This window comes from Stegodyphus dumicola, chromosome 10 (genome assembly GCF_044657685.1).
Source record: "Stegodyphus dumicola isolate Sdum_Otavi_A_Nest chromosome 10, ASM4465768v1".
In the NCBI taxonomy this organism is placed as follows: Eukaryota; Metazoa; Arthropoda; class Arachnida; order Araneae; family Eresidae; genus Stegodyphus; species Stegodyphus dumicola.
Window position 1 is genome coordinate 79,835,619 of NC_140777.1, and position 25,644 is coordinate 79,861,262.

The 25,644-nt window shown below is 32.4% G+C and overlaps 1 protein-coding gene across 2 annotated transcripts; it reads right to left on the bottom strand.

Moving 5' to 3' along the window:
• Positions 1 to 3,195: 3,195 nt before the first annotated feature.
• Positions 3,196 to 22,997, bottom strand: LOC118202126 (uncharacterized). Of its 2 annotated transcripts, none has more exons than XM_085825128.1 (7): positions 22,777 to 22,997; positions 20,335 to 20,433; positions 18,156 to 18,328; positions 17,865 to 18,046; positions 12,884 to 12,931; positions 12,715 to 12,780; positions 3,196 to 3,267 (listed from the first exon to the last, which is right to left on the bottom strand). In XM_085825128.1, exons 1-5 carry the CDS (start codon positions 22,827 to 22,829, stop codon positions 12,914 to 12,916), a joined length of 525 nt encoding a protein of 174 aa, XP_085681254.1. In that variant the 5' UTR covers positions 22,830 to 22,997; the 3' UTR covers positions 3,196 to 3,267; positions 12,715 to 12,780; positions 12,884 to 12,913. The 2 variants fall into 2 exon arrangements, with proteins under 2 accessions (XP_085681254.1, XP_085681255.1); XM_085825129.1 differs by having other exon boundaries at positions 17,870 to 18,046; positions 22,777 to 22,994.
• Positions 22,998 to 25,644: the final 2,647 nt, after the last annotated feature.

Consider the following 25,644-nt stretch of genomic DNA (forward strand, 5'->3'; position numbering starts at 1 on the left):
AATGGATACAGATTACATATTGATATGAATTTAAATTCCAAAGAAAGTGGCATGCTGAAAGGTCTCTTGAATGGTTTTGTTGCAGAGGACCCTTGGATTGTCCTCAAGGGTACTCTCCATAGAAACTGAGCTGCACATCTAGTGTGTTGGGATTATACCCGTGTAACCAATAGTAAGATTCTAATGCCTTGTCCCCTTGTACCTCTAAAACATATTAATATTTAATTAGATATTCTAAACTTTATGTTTTCAGCATAATTTCATTTTATAATGCTCTTACACTTTTACATTGAAAACATTTTAAGTAAGCAAGGAAAGCTTTTACTTATTGAAGTAGTTTTATTTATGAGGAAAATAAAATTAATAATTAAGATACATAAAATAACACATAAATTCAGTATTGTACCATATAATGATGTAGAACAAAATTATACACAAATTTTAATTGATTAAACATTGAATTTTCATAAAATGTTCTACAGATGTCTACAGTAGATTAAGACCATTCATATCAAATAATATTTAACTAAAAAGTTATGTTGAGTATTTGTAGGAATAGGGAATGGAATCTGCACACTTTATGTTTCATCAATTCAAAACAGAGATTTCGGAATCTTCCAGGAGACATGTTGAAAAACTGGATGAATAGGCAGCTATATACCTGAAATACATCCTTTAAATCTATCAAACATTTTCAGCAATGGTTACATGATACAAATATGGCATTGCCACTCCAATATCAAGTATAATAAATATAATTATTTGTTAAGTAATCAAATAATTCCAATGGCGGGTTGTAACCATCTACAGATGTTGGCTGCTACTACTACTAAGAACGTAAATGGTGGTAATTTTATAATAAAGGCACCTAATAGATGGGCTATCATTGCCTCCTATGAGGAGATGGTCAAATTACATCCATGCTTTCTCCGGGATTCAAACCCAGGCCCATTGATATGGCAATCGGAGTCACTTTCTCATCTGGGCTGCAAATGCAGTAAACATAGTAATGCTAATACAAATAACTATGATACAGTGGAAATAACACTTCCATAAGACTATGCCTAGCTTTCTGACCTAATCTTTTTTGGGTACTCTTCCGTTTTGCTGGCGCAAATCTCGCCAAGCAGACTTTCTTGGTGACAGCATACAGTATACATGTAAAAAATGCTAACAAATGTTAGTTCTAAGAATTTTTTACTTTGAAGGCATAAATATTTTAATATGGTTTAAAATTTTGTAAAAAGCTAATATGTAAAAATTCATTAATTTAAGAATTTACCATGTTTTCATGGTTCAACATCCTGATTCGCCGGTTCGTATCACGTGACCCCGCGTGATCTTATCTCACGTAAACAATGCTACAAAAATCTAATTCTCTCATTAATTATCTATATCAATTTCAAGTTAAATCTTAAATTAAATCTTATATGGAATACAAGTTTAAATGCAAGAATTATTTCAATTCGTATGAATAGCTTACTCAGAAATTATGTAAAACTGCAGTGCTTTACTTCGCTAGTGCATTCTCATTAGATTTAATGAATTTAACCCTTGATTTTGCCTTTTCTATATTTTCGTCTTCGAGTGAGTGGTGTGATTGCATCCTAATATTAATTACCGCGAATGGTCTTAGGGAATAAAATTTAACTAGTAAAAATTCTATGTAATTGTATGCCAGTATTGAAAGAAACAATCAATCTGATAAATGGCTGCGACTTGTTTTGAAAATGATCGGTAAAAGATTACCAGCGAAGATATTCCGTTTGACATCAGTTGTACCATTATTGGCGACTTTATCGTTTGCGCTGGCAAAATGGAAAAAGGCCCTTTTTTTCTAAGGGAAACATGGAAGGAAAATTTGCATATAAATGGTCTGCACTAAAGCTTTCAAGCTATCATGAAAAACATTAAATTACCTAATATGTTCTGAGGAAAGTCTTGGCCAATATACAAAAGTGCCCATGTTATAAATATATCTGGGTATCCAGGAAAACCAGTTTTAACACTGTCTGTATGAAACAGAGTAATAAATTTGAAATGCTAATGCACACTGACTTTTTGAAGATCTTGAGCAATAATGAACAAGGATCTGAACATCTGAGATATTGCAAAAGAAGCTTTTCAACACATGTTTTAGACAGGATTTATTAATTATTATATTTTAATGCTTTTACTGCAGCTACATACAATGTTTAGATTTTATGCAAATAAACATCATAAATCTTCTTTGGTAGCATTCAGTATTTTTTAAACTTAAAGAACAAAATAACATCAGAAAATATATTCATATTAAACAATGGGGAAAAATTTAATAAATAAGCAAAAATATTAGCAAAGACTTCAGTACACATATGAAAAAAATACCTGAAATCAATCAGCCTGGAAAATGATTAAATTATATAGTTATTCATAGCTGGAAAAAATATGAATAAAAATATATGTCTTTCATATTTCATTTGAATTTACTCCACACATTCATGAACCTCTCTTTAAATCATTGTCAACAAAATGATTAAAGGGGGGAAAAATTCCATGAATGTTTGAAACTGAAAAATTGAAAATCTTCCCTTTCAAAACAAATTTCACAATACGGAAACTAAGAAAATATTTATAAAATGATATACAATCTTGCAGAAAATACTGTACCAAATTATAATTTTGAATACAAATAATCTCCCACAAAATAGTTTGCAATTTTTTTTCGGTATGAAATGTCCAAATATCTTTATACATTTTAAAAGAGGGCAGTTTGAAAAAAAGAAAAAAGACACAACCAATGCCTTCTGTCTTACTTCAATGCCTTTATAAATACATGTTTCATAAAAAAGTTTCTCATCACTCACAAGATGCAAAGGTAGAATTGCTCATATATGGAATTTCCATGATGCTGAACTTTTCCTTCTCGTGCAAAAATCCACTGCCAGTAGATAAGTGACCTAATGCTGCAAGCTGATTTAGGCTACTTTTCTTCAGGTCAGAACAAATTGTTGCCATTTCCCTACATAAACTTTTATTGCATATAGTTATATGTAGTGAAAGACCACATCAAATCATTTTGTCAAAAACAAATGAGCCTCTAAATTTACAATTTAGAGAATGCTGCTCTAACCTTCTAGCCTGCATTATCACAGAAGACATATTGAAAATTTTTCTTCCAGATGGTAATGGATTAGCCTTTGTTGATCTTCCCTTTCAGTAACTAAAGGTGAGCCAAGATGCACAAATTTGTCATCACTGTTCTCCTGAAGAGGATCAGACTCCAAGCTAAAAAATATATATATAATTAATTAATATAAATAAATATTACAAATTAGGTCTAGGTTTGGTTTATTTGACAATGGCAAAGCACTCGAGGGCTATCTACCTATGAGGAGGACATTCTAATGGAAATGGTTCGTATACAGACTACACATGGGGAAAACACGTAAATGCTCATGCAGCTAGCCCATTCGCAATTAGGTTTAGGAAATTTAGGCAACAGATAGCATATAAATTAACAACAATAATACACTGGCTTATCAGTATATTACTGAAAGTTGAGTCATATTCACAACTGTTGCTTCCATAGTTGCAGTGCCCCACATTTTATGCCTTATCATTATGCTTCTATGACATTTATACCACCATTTGAACAGAGCCTCAGGGTGGCATATGAACAGGATGCAATGTCTTGTAGGGATAAGCAATTTATACTACTAAGCCTAACTTCAGAAAAAAGGTCACATGAATTAGATTTGTTGTCTATTTGCTATAATTTGAGGCACATTATGACAGGAAAACACAGGTAGTAATTATAATTAATTAAAAAATTTTATCCTTATATTTTTCTTAAAAGTTCTTTAAAATAATACCATTTTTGGCTTTCCTCAAATAAATATATATGGGAAAAATAGCCACACAATCATACATTTCATTTTGTTATATTTTATTAACAAAATTAAAATTCTTAAAAATCTCTTTCATAAAGGGAAAATAAAACACCACGAAAACAATGAAAAAGGAAACAATATTTAAAAAGAATATTAGGCTTCTTGATTATTCCCATCAAAATAATCAAACCCCAAAATATTTTCTTTTGCTTCAGTATCATGTCTGAAAATTTCACTGATTTTAAAGAAACAGACAGAAGTTAGTAACTCTTAAGATAATTATGTGCAAAACTGTTTTTTTCTTTTACAATGCATTTTATAGCATCATTATTTAAAAAAAGTAAAAAGTAAAAAATCAGTTCATTTGATAGCACTTCTAACATTAATATTGGAACTACTCTTATATGCACCCACAGGTTGCCAAATTTCTACGCTGCCGTATTACTGTTTAAATTTTTTGTCTACACTTCGAACTTTAAGCCTAAAATGTCTCCAAAAACGTAGTTTTTGCACATGGAAAAACTATGTTTTAAACACACAATTTAAGCTAAAAATCTGAAGGGAAGGGGGGAAAAAAAAAAAAAAAAAAAAAAAAAAAAGAAGAAGCAAAAATGTAAACTTTCTAACCAAAAATATTTGACAAGAATCCATGTACACAGCGATATGTTTTAACTTTAAAAAACATGTACGAATCGCACAATCTAGGCAACGAACGAATCTATGAACTACGTACACCTTGCTTTAATAAATAAACAATAAATTTCAAAGAATACCATGTACACAGCATCCTGTTAAAGCTTACAAAAACATCTACGAATTGCACAATCCAGGCATTGAGCACAAATCAACAAAATAAGCTAAAATAACTAAAATTACAAACAATTCAAAAAACAACAATAACAACAGAAATTCATAGTAAAAAAACAATGAACATAACATTCTACAAAATAAAATGCACTTACCATAATACATTCGTTAATAAAATTTTGCCAGTCACACAACATCTGTGAACAAAAGTGCCACGATTTTGCTATATCACATGTCTTTCTGTGATTCAAAATTTCGAAGGTAATGATAAAAACTTCCTCCAAAGTTAACTTACTATATGAAAACCACAATCTAAATCTTAAACTCCACTGATAGCCACATACTTTACCAGCAAGCATTTAACTGCAAATCCACACAAGAACTATCAGAAATGCCCTTCTTTGTACGAGTTCTGATAGCAGCTCCGCATTTTGGACTCCATTTTAAAAGTCCCACAATTCCAAAAACACAACTCTGAACAAAAGACTCATTAACAACTCCAACATCATCCTTTTTAATACTAAATTTAATTTCCACACAATCTAAAATTAGCGACTGAAAACTTGCCACCACGTCTATCATTGCAACATATACCAGTTCAAAACCCAACACAAACCAGCGAGCAATTAAACCACTCCAGCAAGAGTTTTCAATGTCAAAAGTGTTGCCATACAACATGCTATTGTGCCAAAAACCAGCGCAGAACACATATTGCCACATTTGGTGATCTTAGGGTGCATATAAGAGTACAGCCTTAATATTTGGTTCTCTCGCAAAATCGAAAGGTTTTTCAGATCTGAATATGTGTTCATCGAGATGTACAAGACATACACGATGTGATTTATAGTATATCCGTAAAAGAAGAATCGCTATAACCATCACTTTCCAATTTTATAGAAATATCATCACTATCATTAGTGTCAGAAAATTACTCATTCATCATACAGTCAAAAGTCGTTAATCCGGACTCGTCGGGGCTTCAGCGATTCCGGATTTATGATTTTTCCGGATTATAGATCATCAGTTTAAATCTGGTAAGATGGCATGCAGAAATTACAAAATTAAAAATATGAAACCGTAATTTATGAAATAAAGAACAATTATGATCTAAAGGGTATCAAAATTTACAAAAAGAAAAAGCTTAATATTTATTTGTTTACTTTATTAAACATTTCTTTCAATGTAAGTTGCTTCATTTCATGTGATAATACTTTCTCTTTAATTCTATTAAACAGACATAATTTCTTGTTTAGTTACAAAGCTCCGCTGTTCAAGTCCTATAATTGCTGTGTTGAGAATTGCTGTGTGACCGACTAATTTGTCAATCAAAATGTTTTTGTTTTCAATAACCTCTGGGTCATTTTCTTCACTATCCGAAGCGAATTATAATGACGAGGAACTTGATTTAAATTATATCAAAGACGGAGTACATCGAGATGAAATACTACACTTAGTAAGGAATTATTAGCCAAATAAAATAAAAACATCTGCCCTGAAGATAAGGATAGTGCTGACAGATCAACTTCCAATCCGCAGAGTGAAATTGATAAACAGATTTCGGATTTCAAAACATACTTTCGCTTTGTAGATACAAATTAGATATTAGTAAATATATATTGGAAATTCTATTTGACATAATCGAAAGTTCAAGCTTACTTTTATGAAATTGCTCTAACAGTCTGCAAAAAATAATAAGCCGGATCCAATTCGTAGATTAAGGAACAATGCAATCTGCAACATTAACTGAATTAGATAATTTTAGCCTACCTCCGTTACACATTACATGCGCATGCGCACAAACATATTCGTAGCCGTAAAGGTCTTAAAGCGTTATCACATTAGCTGTTTGTTGCCGGAACAAAACGTTTGCAGCAACAGTTCTGAGAAACGGCCTTTGGCGAAATAGGGTTACCATCTTCACTTGGTAAACAGGCTGAAAGCCAAACAAGAATCAGTTATCGCTCAGATTGGCGAAAATGACGTTTCCTTTCAAGTGACATTCGCTTCTTCGTGTTTTGTACCGCTCACATGCTTTTCGTTTTAAACTTTATTGTTAGTAATGGAAGATAATAGAAAGGTGATTGCTATCAATTTAATCATTTTGATCTCCACTCTGGCACTTCATGTAACAGATAAACACACTTCTGGTTATAGCAATCAATTACATCATTAATAGCCAAATTCTGTATAAACTAAGAATAGTTTAAAAATATGTGCTGGATAAGTCTATTTATCACACATCGCTTATGTGTATTTTCTGTTGTCTGCATTTCAATGAAAATTTGATGGCTCACTGGAAAATTTGTGACCTGGTGAAAGCATTTTCTGACTAACTTTACAGCTCATAATTACTGTTCTGTCCATTCAAACAAACAAACAAACAAACAAAAAAAAAAAAAACTTCTATGACAAAAATCTATATGGCTGATATTTACCTTCTCACAGCCAGCAGATACTATTCAGCAAAATGAAGATCAAATAAAGCATATGAATACATGAGCAATCAAACATGTGCGAGTTGTTTACTGTCCCATAGAACACTCGGTAATATACCTAAAACACATTAATTATACCAACTCTAGAAATTAGGTGTTCACATCATGAGTTTGTTTTATGGTTTGGTTTATTGAGATTACAGCAAAGCACACTAGGGCTATCTGCCTAAGGGAAGGGATGCCTTCGTGGAGGACTTTCTAAGGGAAACTGGCTCGTATACATGTTACACATGGAGAAAACCACGAAAGCGTCCATACAGCCAGCCCGTTCGCGGGATTCGCACCTCGGACCGAACTACCAGTGTTCAGCGACTTTACCGCTCGGCCGCTGGTAGACGCAGTTTGTTTTATGTGATTACCGCAAAGCATTGAGGGATAACAACAGGAGGGATCCCTTTGTAGAAGATTTTTTAAAACTGGCTCGTATACCAGTTACAAATGGGGCAAACCAAGGAAACGTCATGTAGCCAGCCCGTTCGCGGCATTCTAACCCGAGACAGAACTACCAGTGCTCAACAAACCTTCGGCCACTAGTAGGCCCGTGCACTTAATTTGAAAGTGCAATTCATTATGTAAACAGACATGAAGGTGATAATCAGTTGTGCACTGTTTTAAGTAATCAAATGTTATAAATGATGTTACATTTCTTATTATTTATTAGTCATGTTTTTATTATGTAGATCATACGTATGATATAATTATGAATTTACCCAATAACATAATGTGTACACTCTTTAGTACTCAAATACTCATTATTTTTCAACTGATTATTACATACCCATAATAATTTGCAAAGAACTGATAACTATAGTTGCTGCCAATTACATAATCGTTATCTGAATTAAAAGCAACTTCAAATAAACTTCTTGGCAATGTTCATTTTTGTATTCATACATACATATATATATACACATCTAATAAGTCATATATTTACAAACAGATAGAGAGATGCGATGGTTTAGAAGTTGTTAATATATATTTATTAGTATTAATGTAATGAATAAGATTTATATTAATGAATGTATATACAAATGTTTTTCATCATGCATAATAATAAATCCATAAATTTCCAATGTTTCAATATGTAGCATTTACAACAAAAGTATAGTTCCTAATGTATTTATAATCCAAAAAGTATTTCATTAATGACATGAAAATAATAGACAAATTTAATAAGTATTCTCATTATTACATAAGCTATGTTTTTCTTTTTTTATACATCTTTTATGCTGTTTAAAATGTGTCACTGATTATGCAATTAACAATTTAAAAGATAAGTAATTAGGAGAAAAGCCGCGTATATACAAACAGATTTTAAAAAATTATTCAACTTGAATTAAATTTGGCGATGAACAATTTGTAAACAAATCCGAACTGCAAGAACGTCGTAAAATACTGTCAACTCTGAAATTTCCACGATTATATATTTAATGAATATATAAACATTTAAAAAATGACTCAGGAAGTTGTATTACAACAAAACAGCAATAATTAAATCGGCCTCTATTTCCACCGTCCATCACTTCACAGTGAAAGCTATCGCCATATTGAAAGTTACCCATGATCCTTCAGAAGCAGAACTTTCGTCTGATTGGTTGAAAGTTCAAGGAACACGTCTCCAGTTGGAACATTTTCAGGAAAGTTTTAAAATGTTGCTCATAGCAGGGACACGTTCCTCCTAGCTAGACGAAACATTTCTCGGAAGCCTGCCGCTTAAAGCCGTGCTACTAGAATCACGTTTCTCGCAATTGTCCCGGGCAAGCGCACGCATCTATAGAAGTGATAGGGATATTACGCGTATGCGTGAACCCAACACATGCACAGAAAGTTTGTAATTTTGAGGTCCAGATTATAGATCATTCCGGATTATGGGTGTCCGAATTAACGACTTTTGACTGTATATGTAAACTCTTGTTAAATAATATTTTCATTTTGCCATCTGGAGTATAAAAAATATTTCGCAAAAACAAAATATTTATCTGAATGACAACCAGCCTCTAAGAGGAATAATAGATGAATCTGAAACCATAAAACGATCATATCACCAAGAATAAAAGTTTTGGAATTATCGAGATTTTGCATTCTGTACTGTTGAGGGAAAAATTTTTTTTAATGAGTTGTTCAACTAAATTGTTCCATTACAAATCATTATGGCGAAAAAATGTATTTGGCAAGTACTTAATACTGATCAGCAAAATCCATATGTACTCAAATACACGAAGAGCATGTGCATGCAAAAGTTCAGCTATTGTCATGCGTACATTCGAAAATATTGTTACGAAATGTACAGACATAGTAAGATGGCTTCCCTGCAAAGCAGTTTTACAGAGTTCGTACACATTTCTGCACCAAAAATTAAGTACTTTTAAGGACTATTAATGAAAAAAATTAAGAACCTATGAGCAAATGGGAATTGAATAAAATTCAATTAAAAATATTATCTATGCCTGAATTTCACTTTTGTAATACCATCCTAAAAATAAAATAGATTCCTAAGTAGTATGCATTATTACTAAACATTAATGAAATTAATTAAACATTAATGAATTAATTAACATAATTACTAATAAGTTTGAGAATAAAATAAACGTTAAGCAATTTATCAAGTAGCATTAAATATTTTACACTTACAATAGTTGGAGATATCTGAAAGAAGATAAGTGACATTTATGTTTTACTAACAGTCAGCTTTATGTTGATTTTTTTTTTTTTTTTTAATTTCTCATTTTCTCACATACTTAGTCAGTCTAGTGGTTTAGTAAGTAGCAGGTACATTTTATTTCAAACAGCATAGGTTAAAATGAGAAGTAAGATCATAATCAGCATGATTCATAACAAAAGACTGAATGTTGTCACTGCTTGTCTAGCAGAATTTAGAAAGTCATGAGGCAGCAGATGGGAAAATGCCTAGTGCCAGCTATGTGTATGATGCACTAAAACATATTAGATGAATCTTTTAAATTATAAGTTTTCAATTTCTTTATTAATAAAAAAATCCCTTTCCATAATGCCTGCTCATGTGATAAGATTAGAAGCATTTTTGATATTTTCCACGCTTGAGTCTAGTGAAAAGTAGATAAAATAAAAGGTTACATAAACATATTAAGACTCTAGTATCAGAAGTAAAACATTCAAATATTATGTATTCATTGTTCTTCCAGACGTTCTCCAAAAAGTAAGAAATTCATTGCAAACATTCTCTATAATACATCCATTTCGTGTTGATACAATGGAGACATTTTTCATTTTGTCATATATTTTTCGATTCTTCTAGAATCGTGGGTCTATAAATCTTGCCTTCAAATCCTTCTAAATTTTCCAAGCTGCAATGTCTAAAATCCTAAAGAAAAATTATCCCTACCACTTCTGTAACAGCAAAAAGCCAAAAATATTTTAGAAAAAAAAAAAAAAAAAAAAAAAAAGGAGGGGAAAAATTGTAAAAATCAATTTTATAGAGAAAACATGCATATTCTGAGACAATTACATGGGAAAAACTCTGGGGAAAGTGCAGAATCGCCCGCTGCTTGGCACGTTTTTAAGAATTACACATACTCGGTATCCATGTACACATTGACCTATTTTCACTTAAAAACATCCCAGAATTGCACAAAAATGGCATTGCGCACTCCCTTGACTTAATCCATGTACACATCGACCTATTTTCACTTAAGAAGTCAAAGAAAATTGACAAAAATCCAATTCTTCTTACTTTTGTAAAAAGCACCAAACAAATAAGTGGGCGATTCTGCACTTTAGCCAAAACTCTTACTATGAAAAAATTAAAAAAAAGATATTTTTAATTAATTACATAGCTAATTTTGCCTTTGCTGTTTCGTAAATTGTGCTTTAGAGCATTATACCTTGTTTATTTTTCAGATTCAAAATATTGTATAATAAGTTGCCAAAATGAAACTTTATATGACTGAGAAAAATAAAAATGATTTATTTTAATGTTATTTTTTAAATATACTTATATATAATTGTAATATACAATATATTACATATCTGAAACCATTATTTTAATGAAATTTATCAATGTTTATAATGATATATGATGTTTATGATATTTCTAAAAAAATCGTCGCAAAAATTCTCAGATCTTGGAATTAAAATTTTTTTATAGAAACTGATCTTAAAATCGCCAAAATATTGATAAGTCGCCAAATTTAGAACCGTTTAATAAAAGAATTCACATCCCAAGAGCGAAAAATTGTTTAAAAGCTCTTTATTAGAAAAAATGAATTTCAAAATGCTTATGTTTCACTTCTTGCTTAGAAACTCAAGCAAGCAAACAAGCAAACATCATTTATATTAAAAATAGAAACAAATTATAACCCATGAACCCATTCAAAAAATAACCATATATATCAGTGAATCGCCAAAAATATTCCCCCAAACACGCCAATTCACACTCAAAATGACAGTCATAAAAACAGAAAGAAATTTCTGATGATTAAAATTAAGGACCTTCTGCTAAGTTTGGCCAAAATTAAGGACTTTTAAGGACTGTACGAACCCTGTTTTAGGGTTGCCATAAAATGGCAAAGGAGGGAAGGGTCGCCACATTTGGCAAGAAATCGTCCATTTGGCGATATACCATGGACAGATGGAGAACCTTCTGGAACGAGTTCTTACCGGTTTAGCCGAGAATGTTTTCGAACACAAACCGAAAGCTATATAAACCCTGCTGGTCCACAGTCAGTGAGTGTGCCTCGTCGAGAGAGAGAGCGTGTGTGCCTCGTATAGAGTGCGAGTTAGTATTGAGTTGGTGTCTCGTCTAGCGAGTGAATCGAGTTGACAGCCAAGAAGCGAGTGCCGACTGGGTCATCGAGTGCAACGCAAGAGTCTCGTAGTATATCGCGGTTAGTGCATTGTCGAGAGAGCGTGTTGAGCTCCGAGAATGACTGAACCGAAGAGTCGGGAGCTGTGCTCGTGTGCATCGCGAGTTGTAGTGTAGAGAGTCTCGAGATTACGTGAAGTTCTGAGAAAGACCGGCAGAGTCGGGAGCTTTGCAGCGAAGTTGTCTCCACCGGTATCGCCTGACAGTGTGAAGGCTGTGTCACTGATTGTTCCAGCCTGTTTAAAGTAGATCTTCGACGACTGTAAAAAGTGTTATTGGAGCTGTCCTGATTAATATTGGCTAAATAAAATGTGTTTTGATACTTCATCAAGTGTCGTCATTATTCACTCGAAATCTACAAACCCCGTATGAACGTGAAGGAAGAAAATAACGCAACAATATGCTAAACACAGCAATTCTACTCTATATTCAAATCAGAAAGTATCCATTTAAGATAGCCTGCAATATAATTCTCGGTTAGAGTGGACTGAAGGGTACCCCTTGTATTATATTGCAAAGTCGTTTTATTTATCGTAACCTGAGTAGTTGAACGTTATGAAAACTCTATTATGACATAATTGGTTGCCATGCCTGTGGTAAATTTTGAATTATGGGATGTAAGGGCTTGCGGTGTGTGTTGGTTAGGAAGTGCATTAATATGATGACATTTTAATTTTGCAACAGAGAAATACATATTTACCCCAAAAGACAGCTTGTATTTCTAACTTCTATGCCAGAGTCAACAACTAAAATGTCCGGATGAGAGCTGAGAAGAAAAGAACCACAATTAGTTTACCATAATTAAGTAACTGTAAGAGTTTCAATATCATGCATCAGCCAATATCTATTTTAGAACTAAACCAACTTACCTCAAGAAAGCCTGGGTTGTCTTGGGAACATTAGCTAAAACTTCTGGCCTAGAAAAGTCAAATGTTTTACTTCCAAAACTAAGAATGAAAGAAATAAACTGCCATAACATTATTTAAACGAATTATGAATAAATAACAAATTTAAGAATTAAGCTATGTATGACTACCACTGACCTCAGAAAGTGCAACAGATATTACTGTATACTGCTCTGCCCATACCTTGTATAGCTATTAAATCATGCTGTATAATAAGAATTTAGAAAAGTTACAAAATGTGTTATTTATATCTATATAATTTCTGTAAATAAACTAGACGGCTCTGCCAATGAAATTCCTTCCAATTAATAAATGTAGGAATACAAAAGGGAGTATATTTTTTAAATGTACAGAATCTCGACAATATATTTTTCAACAGTTAAGATACATAGGAAGGATGCCAAAAGTATGACCTATGATAACAACAATTATATTGATTTAATTCATCCATAGTCATAAACAAATGAAAATGAAATTACAATAATCAACATCCCGCAAATGCTAGTTCTTTGCTCACTGAAATATTTGCATTCACTGAGTTTGGAAGCATCATTCATATATTCATTGCAAGATTAACAATGTTTGCTGCTAATGAGCTACAACTCTTATACTTATAATGTTTTTGACTTTATGTTGTTACTTTACAACAGGACTGAGAATCTGAAATGCGGATGGATTTACAACTTGGATCTGTTTGCAGTAGCCTCTTCTGTCCTGTCTTCGATTTTAATCGTCTCGATCTGTCCCATCATTGATATGTTGATCTAAACAGGCATTCAGTAATTAGTTGAAAAAATATTAACAAAAATTACTTATAGCTTGAAGCAATTCAAATAGCAAATCATGCAGTAATGAATACAAACATGAAAAAAGGAAGCTCTCACCTAAAAGTAAATTATATATTTTAAATGTTCTACTGTCAGTAAATGTAATGTATTCCTATGAGAAGAATTTCTTTGAGAACTACACATTTGAATTCTGATTTTTAAAAAACATGTACAAGGACAGAGCTTAGGACTTCTGTATGCAGAAAGTCTGTCACAGAAAATATGGAAAGTTTCTTATTGGTGGATAGTTGATCAGACAGATATTTTAATGTCATACACAGGAACACAATCATTTCCTTTCCACAAGAGATAATTCAATCTGGATAATGGCAAAAAGACTAGAAAAACAAGCATGAACATATTGGTCCCATTCTTGGCACTACAGGTGTGGTTTTCTCTCAAAAGACATGGCAGATACTTTCTGATTATCTGCATCCCAGTTTCAACTTTTTGGTGGAATTTACTATCTGTGGCATATTTTTAAAAAACTGCAGTTCACATCAAGCATACATGACAAATACACAGAACCATAAGTAGACAAGCGATAATATATATATATAAATTTTACCAAATGATCATAAAATGTTCCAACGCTAAGAACAATTTTTGACATCTGAGTAAATGACAATAAAAAAAAGCAAGTTGCACATGAAAGCAAAGTGTACTTGTAAAAATATACCAAAAACATACCAAACATACCTGATGCAATAATTTTAATTAAATGAATTAGGAGAAGGAGAAAAAGCATTTCGTAGCAAATATATGACTATAAAGTTTCCAATACCATGTAATGATGGCAGATTCAATTTAGATCGCAAGAAGATGCACATACTTTTGAAAAGATTTATTTATTTCAGAATTTCCTCGTGATTCCATTTACCCTTTCAATATTTCCCAGTATAATGTGAATGGAGGAATAAATACTACCAGCTCATTATAAAAAAAAAAAAAAATAATTCATTTGGGCAATCAATCTTCTTTGATGCAGATGCAAAAATAATTTCTGAACTTTAATTAAAAAAAATAAGCATATTTTGTTTCAGAATTAACCTACTATGAACTCATAAACACGAAGTAGTCGATATAAAGGATAAATTATTTTTCACCTCTTGAAACCATTCATTTGTTCGGAAACATCTCCGGAATTTAATCGCATATTTATTTATAGAGCACGATTTCATTGAACTTGAGATCTTTTATTCCAACTCGGGTGTTTCAGTCTCCTTTCGTATTTTCGCATGTTTATTTGTAACTGATCACAGTACAGACCACGGAGTATGTACAGACCGGTACCAAAGAATCTCTAAGGAGAAGAATGAAAGCTTCCATAGACGCAATGTAAACCAGCTGAGAAGCCAGGTTCTAGATAAATGTTTGAAATTGCTTTTAGAAGTGTCGGTTTGCTTGGTAAATGTAAGAAAGCTTTTAATACATTATAAGTTTTAGGACTATTAAGTATAACCTGGAGGCATAAGTTTTTGTCCTCCAGAGACCAACATCGTCCATACTTTGAAACAGAGGATGCTTTTAACTGCCCTTTAACACTAGAAGCGCCGTTGGGGTCATTTTGACCTTTTTTTCCAATTTTCCGCGTTTTTTTTTTTAACATGCAGTTGAGCTTTGAAGCTGATATTTTTTACTTTTTCTAAAATGTTTCCAAGTATACTATGTCAATTTTTCATATTTCTATGTTAATTATTTAAATAAATAATCGCAGATATACCTAAAACAGCCAAATGGGGTCATTTTGACCCTCATAAGAAAAATGACATATTTTTAAGCGAATGTCCATTTTCGAATTCCCGATGCCACGTTTTCGTTTTCTGCGCATTGGGAAACACGCAGCTCTTATTGCGATGACCCAGGGAAGAAAAATAAAATCCAGAATGGAGCATATTCTCTCTCCATTGCAATGCCGAGAGGAAGAGGATTGAGTACACAAGAGTGCATTGCCCTCCTTGAACAGTTGAAATCAGATATAAGTGGTGATGATAGCAGTGATGAAGCTTTTAACGTTGATGTGAACTTACAGAATGCTTTGCTCTCTGAAAGCAGTGATAATGATGTCGAGGACAATTCTGGAAATGTGATCCCTATGCGGGAAGCCGGAAGCTCACGTGGACGTTGTCGTGGTCAAGGACGAGGCAACAACGTTGCTGGCAGCAGTAATGAGAAGTATATTTCATCCAGCAGTATTCTCTGGACCCCCTATGAAGCTTAGCAGCACCGCTTCCACTTCAGGTCGCACGCCAGCTCGAAATATTGTAACCACTGCAAGTGAACTAACGTCGTAATATAGGAACAAATCCTGCTTCAGTGTGGTGTTTGATGGTGAGTGAATCAATGGTGAGTTCAATCATGTACAGTTGCTGAGGCACAACGCCAACTTAGAGATGATAATAACTGGCATGTTACTCTGGAAGACCTTGATGCCTTTTTTTCCTTCCTGTATGCCCGTGGAGCACTAGGCCATTCAAAACTTCGTGCAGATGATTTGTGGAACAAGAATTGGGCACCATCTGTGTTCAAAGAAACAATGTCACGCAATCGGTTCCGTGAAATAATGCGGTATCTCAGATTCGATGTCCGAAGCACCAGAGCTGATCATCTCGCCACTAACAAATTTGCTCTCGCTTCTGAAACTTGGTACAAGCTAATGGAAAACTGGTATTTATGCAATAATCCTGAACCAGAATTAACCGTTGATGAACAATTGTTGCCTTGTAAATCAAGATGTAGATTTATCCAGTACATGGCGAATAAACCAGACAAGTTTGGCATCAAATTCTGGCTAGCAACTGATGTAAAATCCAAATATGCTTTGAATGGTTATCCTTATCTGGACAAGGATGAAAAACGACCAACTAATTTACAACTTGGGGAAAGTGTAGTTCTCAAATTACTGCAACCATATTTAAACTCCGGACTCAATGTCACAACTGACAATTTTTTTACTTCTGTGAAACTTGCAGATGAACTTTCTGCGAAAAAAAACCACAATTTTCGGGACGATGCGTCTGAATAAGCGAGAATTACCCCCTATTGCTCGTGACACTTCTTCGGCACGATATTCATCTTTTGCACAGAAAAATGTAGACAAAACACTCACAATATATGGGTGCAAGAGTAAAGAGAATGTCGTGATTCTGAGCATGGTGCACGGTAATGTGTTTGTTGACGACAGCATAAAGAAAAAACCAAACACTGTCACTTACTACAATAGTACAAAATGTGGCATTGATGTCGCAGATCAGATGCTGAGGAAATATAGTACAAGTAGTGGAAGTCGCAGGTGGCCTGTACATGTTTTTTACAACGTCCTTGACATTGCTGCATTCAATGCTTGGATTATATTCAAAGAATCCTTGGGCACCCCTATTTCCCGCCGAGAATTTATTCTTGCACTCGTGGAAGAACTACGAGTTGGTGCACTACGCAACAGATGCCCCCCGATTGCTCAAATACAGACACTTAAACGAAAGAAATGTGCATGTCAAAGTTGCAAGGGACAAAACAAGACTGTTGTTAGCTGTGAGGGATGCCATAAACCAATTTGTGGTAAATCTGTTGCTGTAACTGTCAAGCGTTCATGTTGTATCACCTGCGGTAATGTATAACAAACTTTGGAAAACATTGTGTGTTTATTCCCAATTTATGTTTTTTTGTATTTTTTTGCATATGTTCTATTTTTCACTTTTTGCATTTGTATCTTTTGCTTGTTTTCATAGATTTTGTTTTTGTTATCTTACATTGAAAGATATTGTGTGCTAATTTTAATTTGCACTAATTGCACAGAAAGAAATTTTAAAGTATAAAAAATAAATAAAAACCTCTAAAAACTCTTTTGTGTGGTCATTTTAGCATCATTTCATCATTTACTGTGTTTCTACTTACATTTCTTATGAGGGTCAAATTGACCCCCAATGGCAGTTTTCGGTTAGTCTGAAATTCGGCTGTTCTAGTGTTAATAAAATTGTATACACTAAACTTAACCATTGGGCGAATCATATGGAGTATATCATCTACGCAGCACTTCTTTTTTGTGCGTTCATACTTTCTTTTTAAATATGAAACTTGGTTTGTTAATTTTCTTATCTTTGGCTCTTAGGTGTACAAACCTTACCCATACATATTAGTGCTTCATCTTGTTCAACAGCTAGTTCTGCATCACAGGATGTTTGGCCTAGATCTTCAGCCAATTTCTCTACGGTTGAATGAGACTCCTCTGACTGTAATTTTTTTCTTAAGTTAGTTTGTAACATTCCTAAGTCCAATCGTATTCGTTTTGAAACTTCAATATCTATTAAAAGAAATTTAGACATATAGTAGAAATATGTAAGAATCTTTTACAGTACAAACATGAAATGTACTAAACACACAAGCCTATTCAATAAAAAAATTGTAGATACCTGTTTGTTCAAATTTTGTAGGCACTGCACAGGAATGTAAATATCGCATCTTTGGTGAACAGTAATCATGATCCTTGAAGTGTGACGAACATATTCTTGCAGTTTTATACAAATCAGTAGGTGATTTATTTAACAAGTCTTGATTACTGCATGCGACAGCCCATTGTTTTGATCTATAAAAATGAAAAACATTCATTTTATATTTTAAATTTCAATAAATCCATTTTCAGTGTTACTAAAAACATTCCTTATACATTAGTTACACAATCTCGAGAAGGGTTATATACGAGGGCCATCCAGGAAGTAGATTACGTTTCCGTCTGTGTCCGCTAGGGGCGGGGCTAGCGCGGCCATCTTGGGGTCAGAGCGTTGCGCAGCTCAGTCTGCATCTAGCCGTGCTAGTGAGAGGTTCGTGCTGTGCTCCGTTCAGATACTGTGACGGTTTGAAATGTCTGCGTTAATTGAAAATCCCGCGAGCTGCGCTCAGTAATAAGGTTTCTGACTGCAAAAAACTGTAAACCGATAGAAATCTATCGGCAGCTTCGTGAAGTGTATGGGGACAACATTATCACTGAAGGTGGAGTGCGTCAGTGGGTCATAAGATTTCAAAATGGCCGAACCAATGTTCACGACGAAGATCGAAGTGGGAGACCCAGCATAGTGACCGCCGAACTTCTCGAAAAAGTCGATGCTAAAGTTCGTGAAAATCGAAATTTCACAATAACGGAACTTTCTTTGAGTTTTCCACAAATTTCGCGAAGTTTGTTGCACGAAATCATCAGCGAAAAGCTTGGTTACCACAAGTTTTGTGCAAGATGGAAGGCAAGAAGAGGTAACGAAGTGGTTGAAGGCGCAGGCGGCCGAATTTTTCGACGAAGGAATTTCCAAGCTCGTACATCGCTACGATAAATGCCTTAATTTGTATGGTGACTATGTAGAAAAGTAGTATTTGAGTGTGGCTTTCATCTGTATATAATAAAATTTGTTTCCTATACTTTGTTTATTTTTTTATTCCAAAACGTAATCTACTTTCTGGATAGCCCTCGTATTTTTTAAGAACGAACATTAAATTATAATTTAAGGAAAAATTCATGTATAACACAATGAACTTAATATGATTTATTACATTTCTGACATATTTATACTAATTCTCTATTATTTTGATCTATGAAAACAAAAAACAATTTTATTTTCTTTGATTAAAAGAACCTCTTTTCAGTGTTACTAGAAATTTAACCTTATTAAAAAATTCCTTTTACATTAGTAACAAATTCTGAAATGATTTCATTTCATCTAATTTCATTTTGATGTACGAAAACCAATAATTTTGCAGATATTATGTTAAATTGTAGTTACCGGTCATAGAATCTAGTTAAACAATTTAGCATTTCTTTGTACAGTTTTGTTAACAATATGATTAAAAAAGGATAAGGCACCAATAAAAAGTACACATTGTTCGTAAAGTGCATCTTTAAAATGTTTCCTTCTTTATTCACACCAATATGTAGTGGTTCCCTAAAGTGTTCGTACACTTACGAGTTTCAGTAAAATAGTGCTGTGAGAATTTTTTAATATCTATAAATTTATCTTAGCAAAACTATATCAAAGTATTTTAAGAAAACAGTAAAACTTTTTTTTTTTGGGGGGGGGGAATTAATAATTAAAAAGTAACAAAAAAGTTATCTCACAAAAATCTTTGTGCACTTTAAAGAAATCTGCAGACACTATTATGAAATAATGCAGTTAAATTTCTGTCAGTTTTTGTAGGATATCCTTCAGCATTCAAGCTTGTAATACATAAATTACAAAAATTATCTTCTAAAATATTAGAAGAAACAAATTTGAAAAAAATTTGGTTTTATTCAAAATCACTTTGAGGTATGAGAAAATATTGGGCTTTATAATCAAATTTAATTCCGGGCTACAGCGAATTTTTTACAAATTCTTAAAGTGTATGAACACTTTTGGGAGCAACTGTATCACAAGCACAGTTATCTTGGATATTTACAGAACACTGAACTATTTGCTTATGATGAGGAACACTTAATGGAAAAAAAACAAGCTATTTATTTAAATTTTTCCATATACATGAAATATTTGCTTCTCTATCAAAAATTGAGATATATATATATTAATAATAATCACAGCTTAGTTTCTTTTAAACTTAGAAATGATTTACCTAATAGGATCCTTAGGAAATCTGAAGAATTTCCTGTCTGGTGTTTTTCGAGACGTTGTCCCACAAACACAACAGCGATACCAGGATTTGAGTTGTTTGCTAAGTAAAAGATAGAGTGAGTTAGTCTGTTATTCACCACACAACATCAAATATTGAGAGAAATCAAAATTATATTTTTATAATAATGAATATAAATTTTTCAAAAATAATCATAAAATACGAAAAATTGTATATAACTATCAATATACTAAATTAAAAATAATCTTCAGTGGCCACTAATATTAAATAAGTTTATAAATTTTCTCAGATAAACTACAGTGACTCACAGAAGTGATGGGACACTTGTGCTTTACAAAAGGAAACTAGTAAAATAAATTAAAAAAACATGTAAAAATTTTTTGTGTGTTTCATACTTAAATTTATTAACAATTATTACATAACATAAATTTTCTCAAAACATTAAAATATTAATTTAATAAAAATACAACTGTTTAGAACGGAGCAAAAAATGACTCACTTAAGTGATGGGACACTTACTTTTCCATCAAATATTTATCCAAAAAATTTACTTTTTAAAAGGTTTTAATATTTTGGTGGATTTCCTTTTACTTTTAAAACAAGATTTAATCTTCTTGAGATGGATTCGACTAATTTTTTTGGGATTTCTGGAGTGATTTTACCCCATTCTTCTTGAAGCGCCGAATTTAGTTGTTATTTTGAAGAAATGGTGTGTTTGCGAATTCTTGCCAAATATTCTCTGTGGGATTTAAGTCTGGAGATTGTGGTGGTGTTTTTATTATTTCAGGATAGTTATACAGCAGCCAGAGTCTAACGTTCAAAGCAGTGTGCTTGGGGTCATTGTACTGGTAGAATTTAAAATCGTTATGAAGTTTCAATTTTCGCGCTGAAGATTTCAAATTTTGATTTAAAATATCAATATACTTGTACTGATCCATTATACCGTCAATAAAAACAAAATTACCAACTCCAGCGGACGACATACACCCCCATACCTTAACTCCTCCTCCACCATGTTTTACTGTTGGCACCAAGTTCTGTTTGCGAAATTCTTCCTGGGTTTTCTCCACACCAAGATTCTACCGTCAGAACCAAATATATTAAATTTACTCTCATCAGCAAATATAACTTCATTCCAGTAATCAGAATTCTTATTTACGTTGGATTTTGCGAAAGCCAGTTTGAGTTTTCTATTCTTTTCACATACGAAGAATTTTTTCCTGGCTGCTCTACCGTCATATCCAGCAGATCGAATTTTCTAATAGTCTCAGGATTAACAATTTCTCCATATAATGCTTGTAAATCAGCAGCAACTTTAGGAGCACTCATTCTTGGATTTTGTTTTAATATTTCGAACGATAATTCGCTTTCTTCCATTGGTTAGCTTTGATGGTCGGCCAGGTCTTCTTTTATCCTGAATCATATGATTCTTTTTATATCGTTTAATGATATTGAAAACTGTTGAAGGACTGAAGTTAACTGTTTCAATAGTTTCTCTAATAGATTTTCCACGCTCAATATGCAAATTAATAACTAATTTTCGAATTCCAGGCAGTTTCTTTTCGTTTAGCATTCATGGCTGCACAGAGCTAAAAAACACAAAAATTCCAAAACAAACTGGAGAGAAATACTGCAGACGATTTTATAAATTATTGGCAATTGCTTTTGAGTAAAAATAAATACCCCAAAAGATATTTTTATTGCTTACTTCAGACGATTTTTGTTGCATAGTACGTAGTGTCCCATCACTTAAGTGAGCCATTTTCTGCTCCGTTCTAAACAATTGTATTTTTATTAAATTAATATTTTAATATTTTGAGAAAATGTATGTTATGTAATAATTGTTACTAAATTTAAGTATGAAACACACCCACAAAAAATTTTACATGTTTTTTAAATTTATTTTATTTCAGTTTCCTTTTGTAAAGCACAAGTGTCCCATCACTTTTTTGAGACACTGTATTTGGTAATCTATGGCATAAATTTAAAGCTGAAGCATAATACAATTTATTAATAAAATTAATTTATGCAATCATACATGGCATTAGCTGCCGCATTATTATAAATGGCAAATTTATTCCTGATCGCTCGTTTTGTCGTAATATTATTATTAGTTGATTTTAAAGCTTAAAACTCATTTAAAAAATTTGGAATGAAATACCAATATGCCTGCACAAGCTATAGTATTTGTTTGCCATATGATTAATTATATAAATTGAGATTCATATGCTAAGATAATATATAAATTGAGATTCATATGCTTGAGATAAAATGCAAAGTTAATATATTAAGAATGAAAATCTAGCTGCTGTGACATACAATGAGACAAAATATTTTTGGAGCTTGGAAATAAAAATTAATGTACTATACAAAATCAATTTTTAAAATCTATGATAGGTTTTCGAATTAAAAAAGCAAGCTTACCTCACAGAAAGAGAATCGGGTGAATTCCGGTGATCGTCTTGCGAAACATCCATCTTATGATCTGCTTAAATAACTAGAGAAAAGAACTGAAAAAAACTTTCAAAGAACCTCTTCGAACAACGCGGTAAAAGATTGCTAATATGGCTGACGATTAGAGCTGGAGCAAACCGCATGTATTCGTTACTGAGTAACGGGTACATCGGTTGACTCGAAGTACCGATTCAGTACTCACAAATTCATTTCGTTACTCGCATCTGTCGTACGATGCGGTTTGTTCGAGTACGAATGATGCGGTTGCTATACGAATACGAATGATGCGGTTTCTATGCGAATACGAATGATGCGGTTGCGTCACAATGCGATCATATTTTTCATAGATAATTTTGATATTTTTTGGCCGTCGGGCAAACTCTTGTTTACATTATGTGTTTTAGTTGAAATACTATTTAGTTGTTGATATTTAAGAAAATGAGCAATTTTGATAGCGTGAAGCGTTATTTTGTATTTGCTTTTTACTATTGCTATTTATGTTTGTAATTTGAAAATTTAGATGATTCATCTTTTTTTTTTTTTTTTTTTTTTTTCCCCCTTGAGCGTGCCATAGTCAGATTTTATTGATTTGAAATATTTATATACTGCACTTAGGTATTGTTTATATAAGAATATGTACATTAATATAGGTTCTTTTCTTCCTTGTATCAAATTAAATGGTAGTAATTACTGTAATCGAGAAAACTTTTGGGTATCATATTTTAACGGAAATATCCGTTTTTGACGATTAAAATGAATGTGAATTATTTTTTGGGCTGACGCCTGTACGTACGAACACAATGAAGGACTCTCTCTCTCTAATTTTTTTTTTTTCAAAAAACTTATTGTTAAATGTAATCCCATTTACTCTAAGCTGATACTTATGACTAATGATTATCACTCTAAGTTGATACTTGAAAGGGATTTTTTTCGTCATGTGTAAGTACGTATGTATGCATTTTGCATAACTCAAAAACGGTTAGTTATAGAACGTTGAAATTTTGTATATGGGTCCGTTATAACATCTAGATGTGCACCTCCCTTTTTATTGCAATCGGTAATACTACCAAACGTATATATGTGTATATATATCAAATAAATTATAATTAAATGTAAAGTACATATATATATGTCCTTATAATTAAATGTAAAGTACACACACACACACACATATATATATATATATAATAAAAGCCAAGTAAGGCGAAAATAAAAGCTTTGGCTTTTATTTTATTTAATTATCACTAAATAAGTTACTTGACTTTTATTTTCGCAATCATTGGTTGTAGTCAGGACTTAATTTTTAAAATTAGAAGTGCTGGAGCTCTATGGAAGGCCATCAGGAAAGATGAATAAATAAATAAATAAATATAAATAAATAAAATAACTATTACAGTAATAAAATAATTAGCAACTATAATATTAAATGATTATTATTATAATTCAATAAAAATTTAAAGACAAATGAAAATTTAATTAATTCTTAAATTAAAGATGAATAACTAAGTAATGAAATAAAATACCAAACATCGTCTTGTTTGGGGGCTGTGGCTAAAATTGCAATTTAAGAACTAAGCCGAGCATTAGCTAAATTTAGGCTTTTGATGGGCAAATAATGTACTGTTTACCAGAGTACAGATAGAAATTTGGTTATGTAGCCCATTCTTCTAAAACGACGTTTCGTAGCTGCCTTCCACCACCAATTCCTTTTTTTTTTTTTTTTTTCGGTTTCGGTTTATTCGGTTACAGCAAAGCACACTAGGGCTATTGCCTACGGGGAGGGAGGCCTTCGTGTAGGATTTTTTAAAGGGAACTGACTCATATGCAAGTTACACACAGGAATAACAATGAAAACGCCCGTGCAGCTAGCCGTTAGCCGGGAATTGAACCCCGGACCGAACTATTAGTGCTCAGCGACTTTACCGCTCGAGCTCTGGTGGGCTCTTTTTTTTTTTTTTTCATTCGCTGTTTGAAAATCGGGTGTTCACTTTACGATAAAGTAAGCACATGTTTACTTCAATTAAAATGGGTTAGACGATGTGACTCTTCCTACTTTAATCTCACTTAGCTTTTGATTTCTAATATTGATTCAATGTTTTCTGTAGACAAAGTATTCTGATTAGAATAATAGATTTGAAACATGTTCAAAAGGTGTGTATCTGAATATAATTAGGTTTTTATAACATATGGCCCATTTTATTAGTTTCACATAGTTCTAAAGCAATTGAACCACAGCATCGCTGTTTTGAAAGAAAGTAAAATGTGAGAAATGTATAATGAACATTAATATACAAGCTTTATTAAAAGTAGTCAGCCTTTTAAAACGTGACCGTCTATGCTTTTAGAGGATTTTTGGAGCTCTGTGCATTTGCTCTGGCATCTTAAAAAAGTGATGTTCAATATCAACGTATGTTTATGTTCTCAAAAATACAGGTTTCTTTCAGAAAGCGACCTCTTAGAAGTCGTCAATAAATGATTCAGTATAATTATTTTCTAATAGACCATAGAATAAATTTATTTTAACGTCAATTTAAAAATGGCTGCTTGTACTAAGAGTTAAGAGCAATAAGACTCTAACTTTTCTTTCGCAATTAGCTATCATGCCAGCTGAATTTTTTTCTGCATAATCTTTATTGTGTATAATTGAAATATTTAGCTATGCATTTAACAAATATACAACAAATGTAAGACAAATCATTAAAAAATTTAAATTTTGAACATTAATGATAATTTTTTGTTATACATAAAATATTATTAATGAATGATGAAATTATATCATATTATATATAAATCAAAATTTAAACTCCTATTCCTTTATAATAAATTGAAGAAAAGCTA

Coding starts and splice junctions, on each gene's coding strand:
- LOC118202126 (XM_085825128.1), bottom strand. CDS start 22,829: ATGGATGTTTCGCAAGACGATCACCGGAATTCACCCGATTCTCTTTCT. Junction 18,329..20,334: donor TTTCCTAAGGATCCTATTAG/GTAAATCATTTC, acceptor TCATTTTTATAG/ATCAAAACAATGGGCTGTCG. Junction 18,047..18,155: donor TACAAAATTTGAACAAACAG/GTATCTACAATT, acceptor TTCTTTTAATAG/ATATTGAAGTTTCAAAACGA.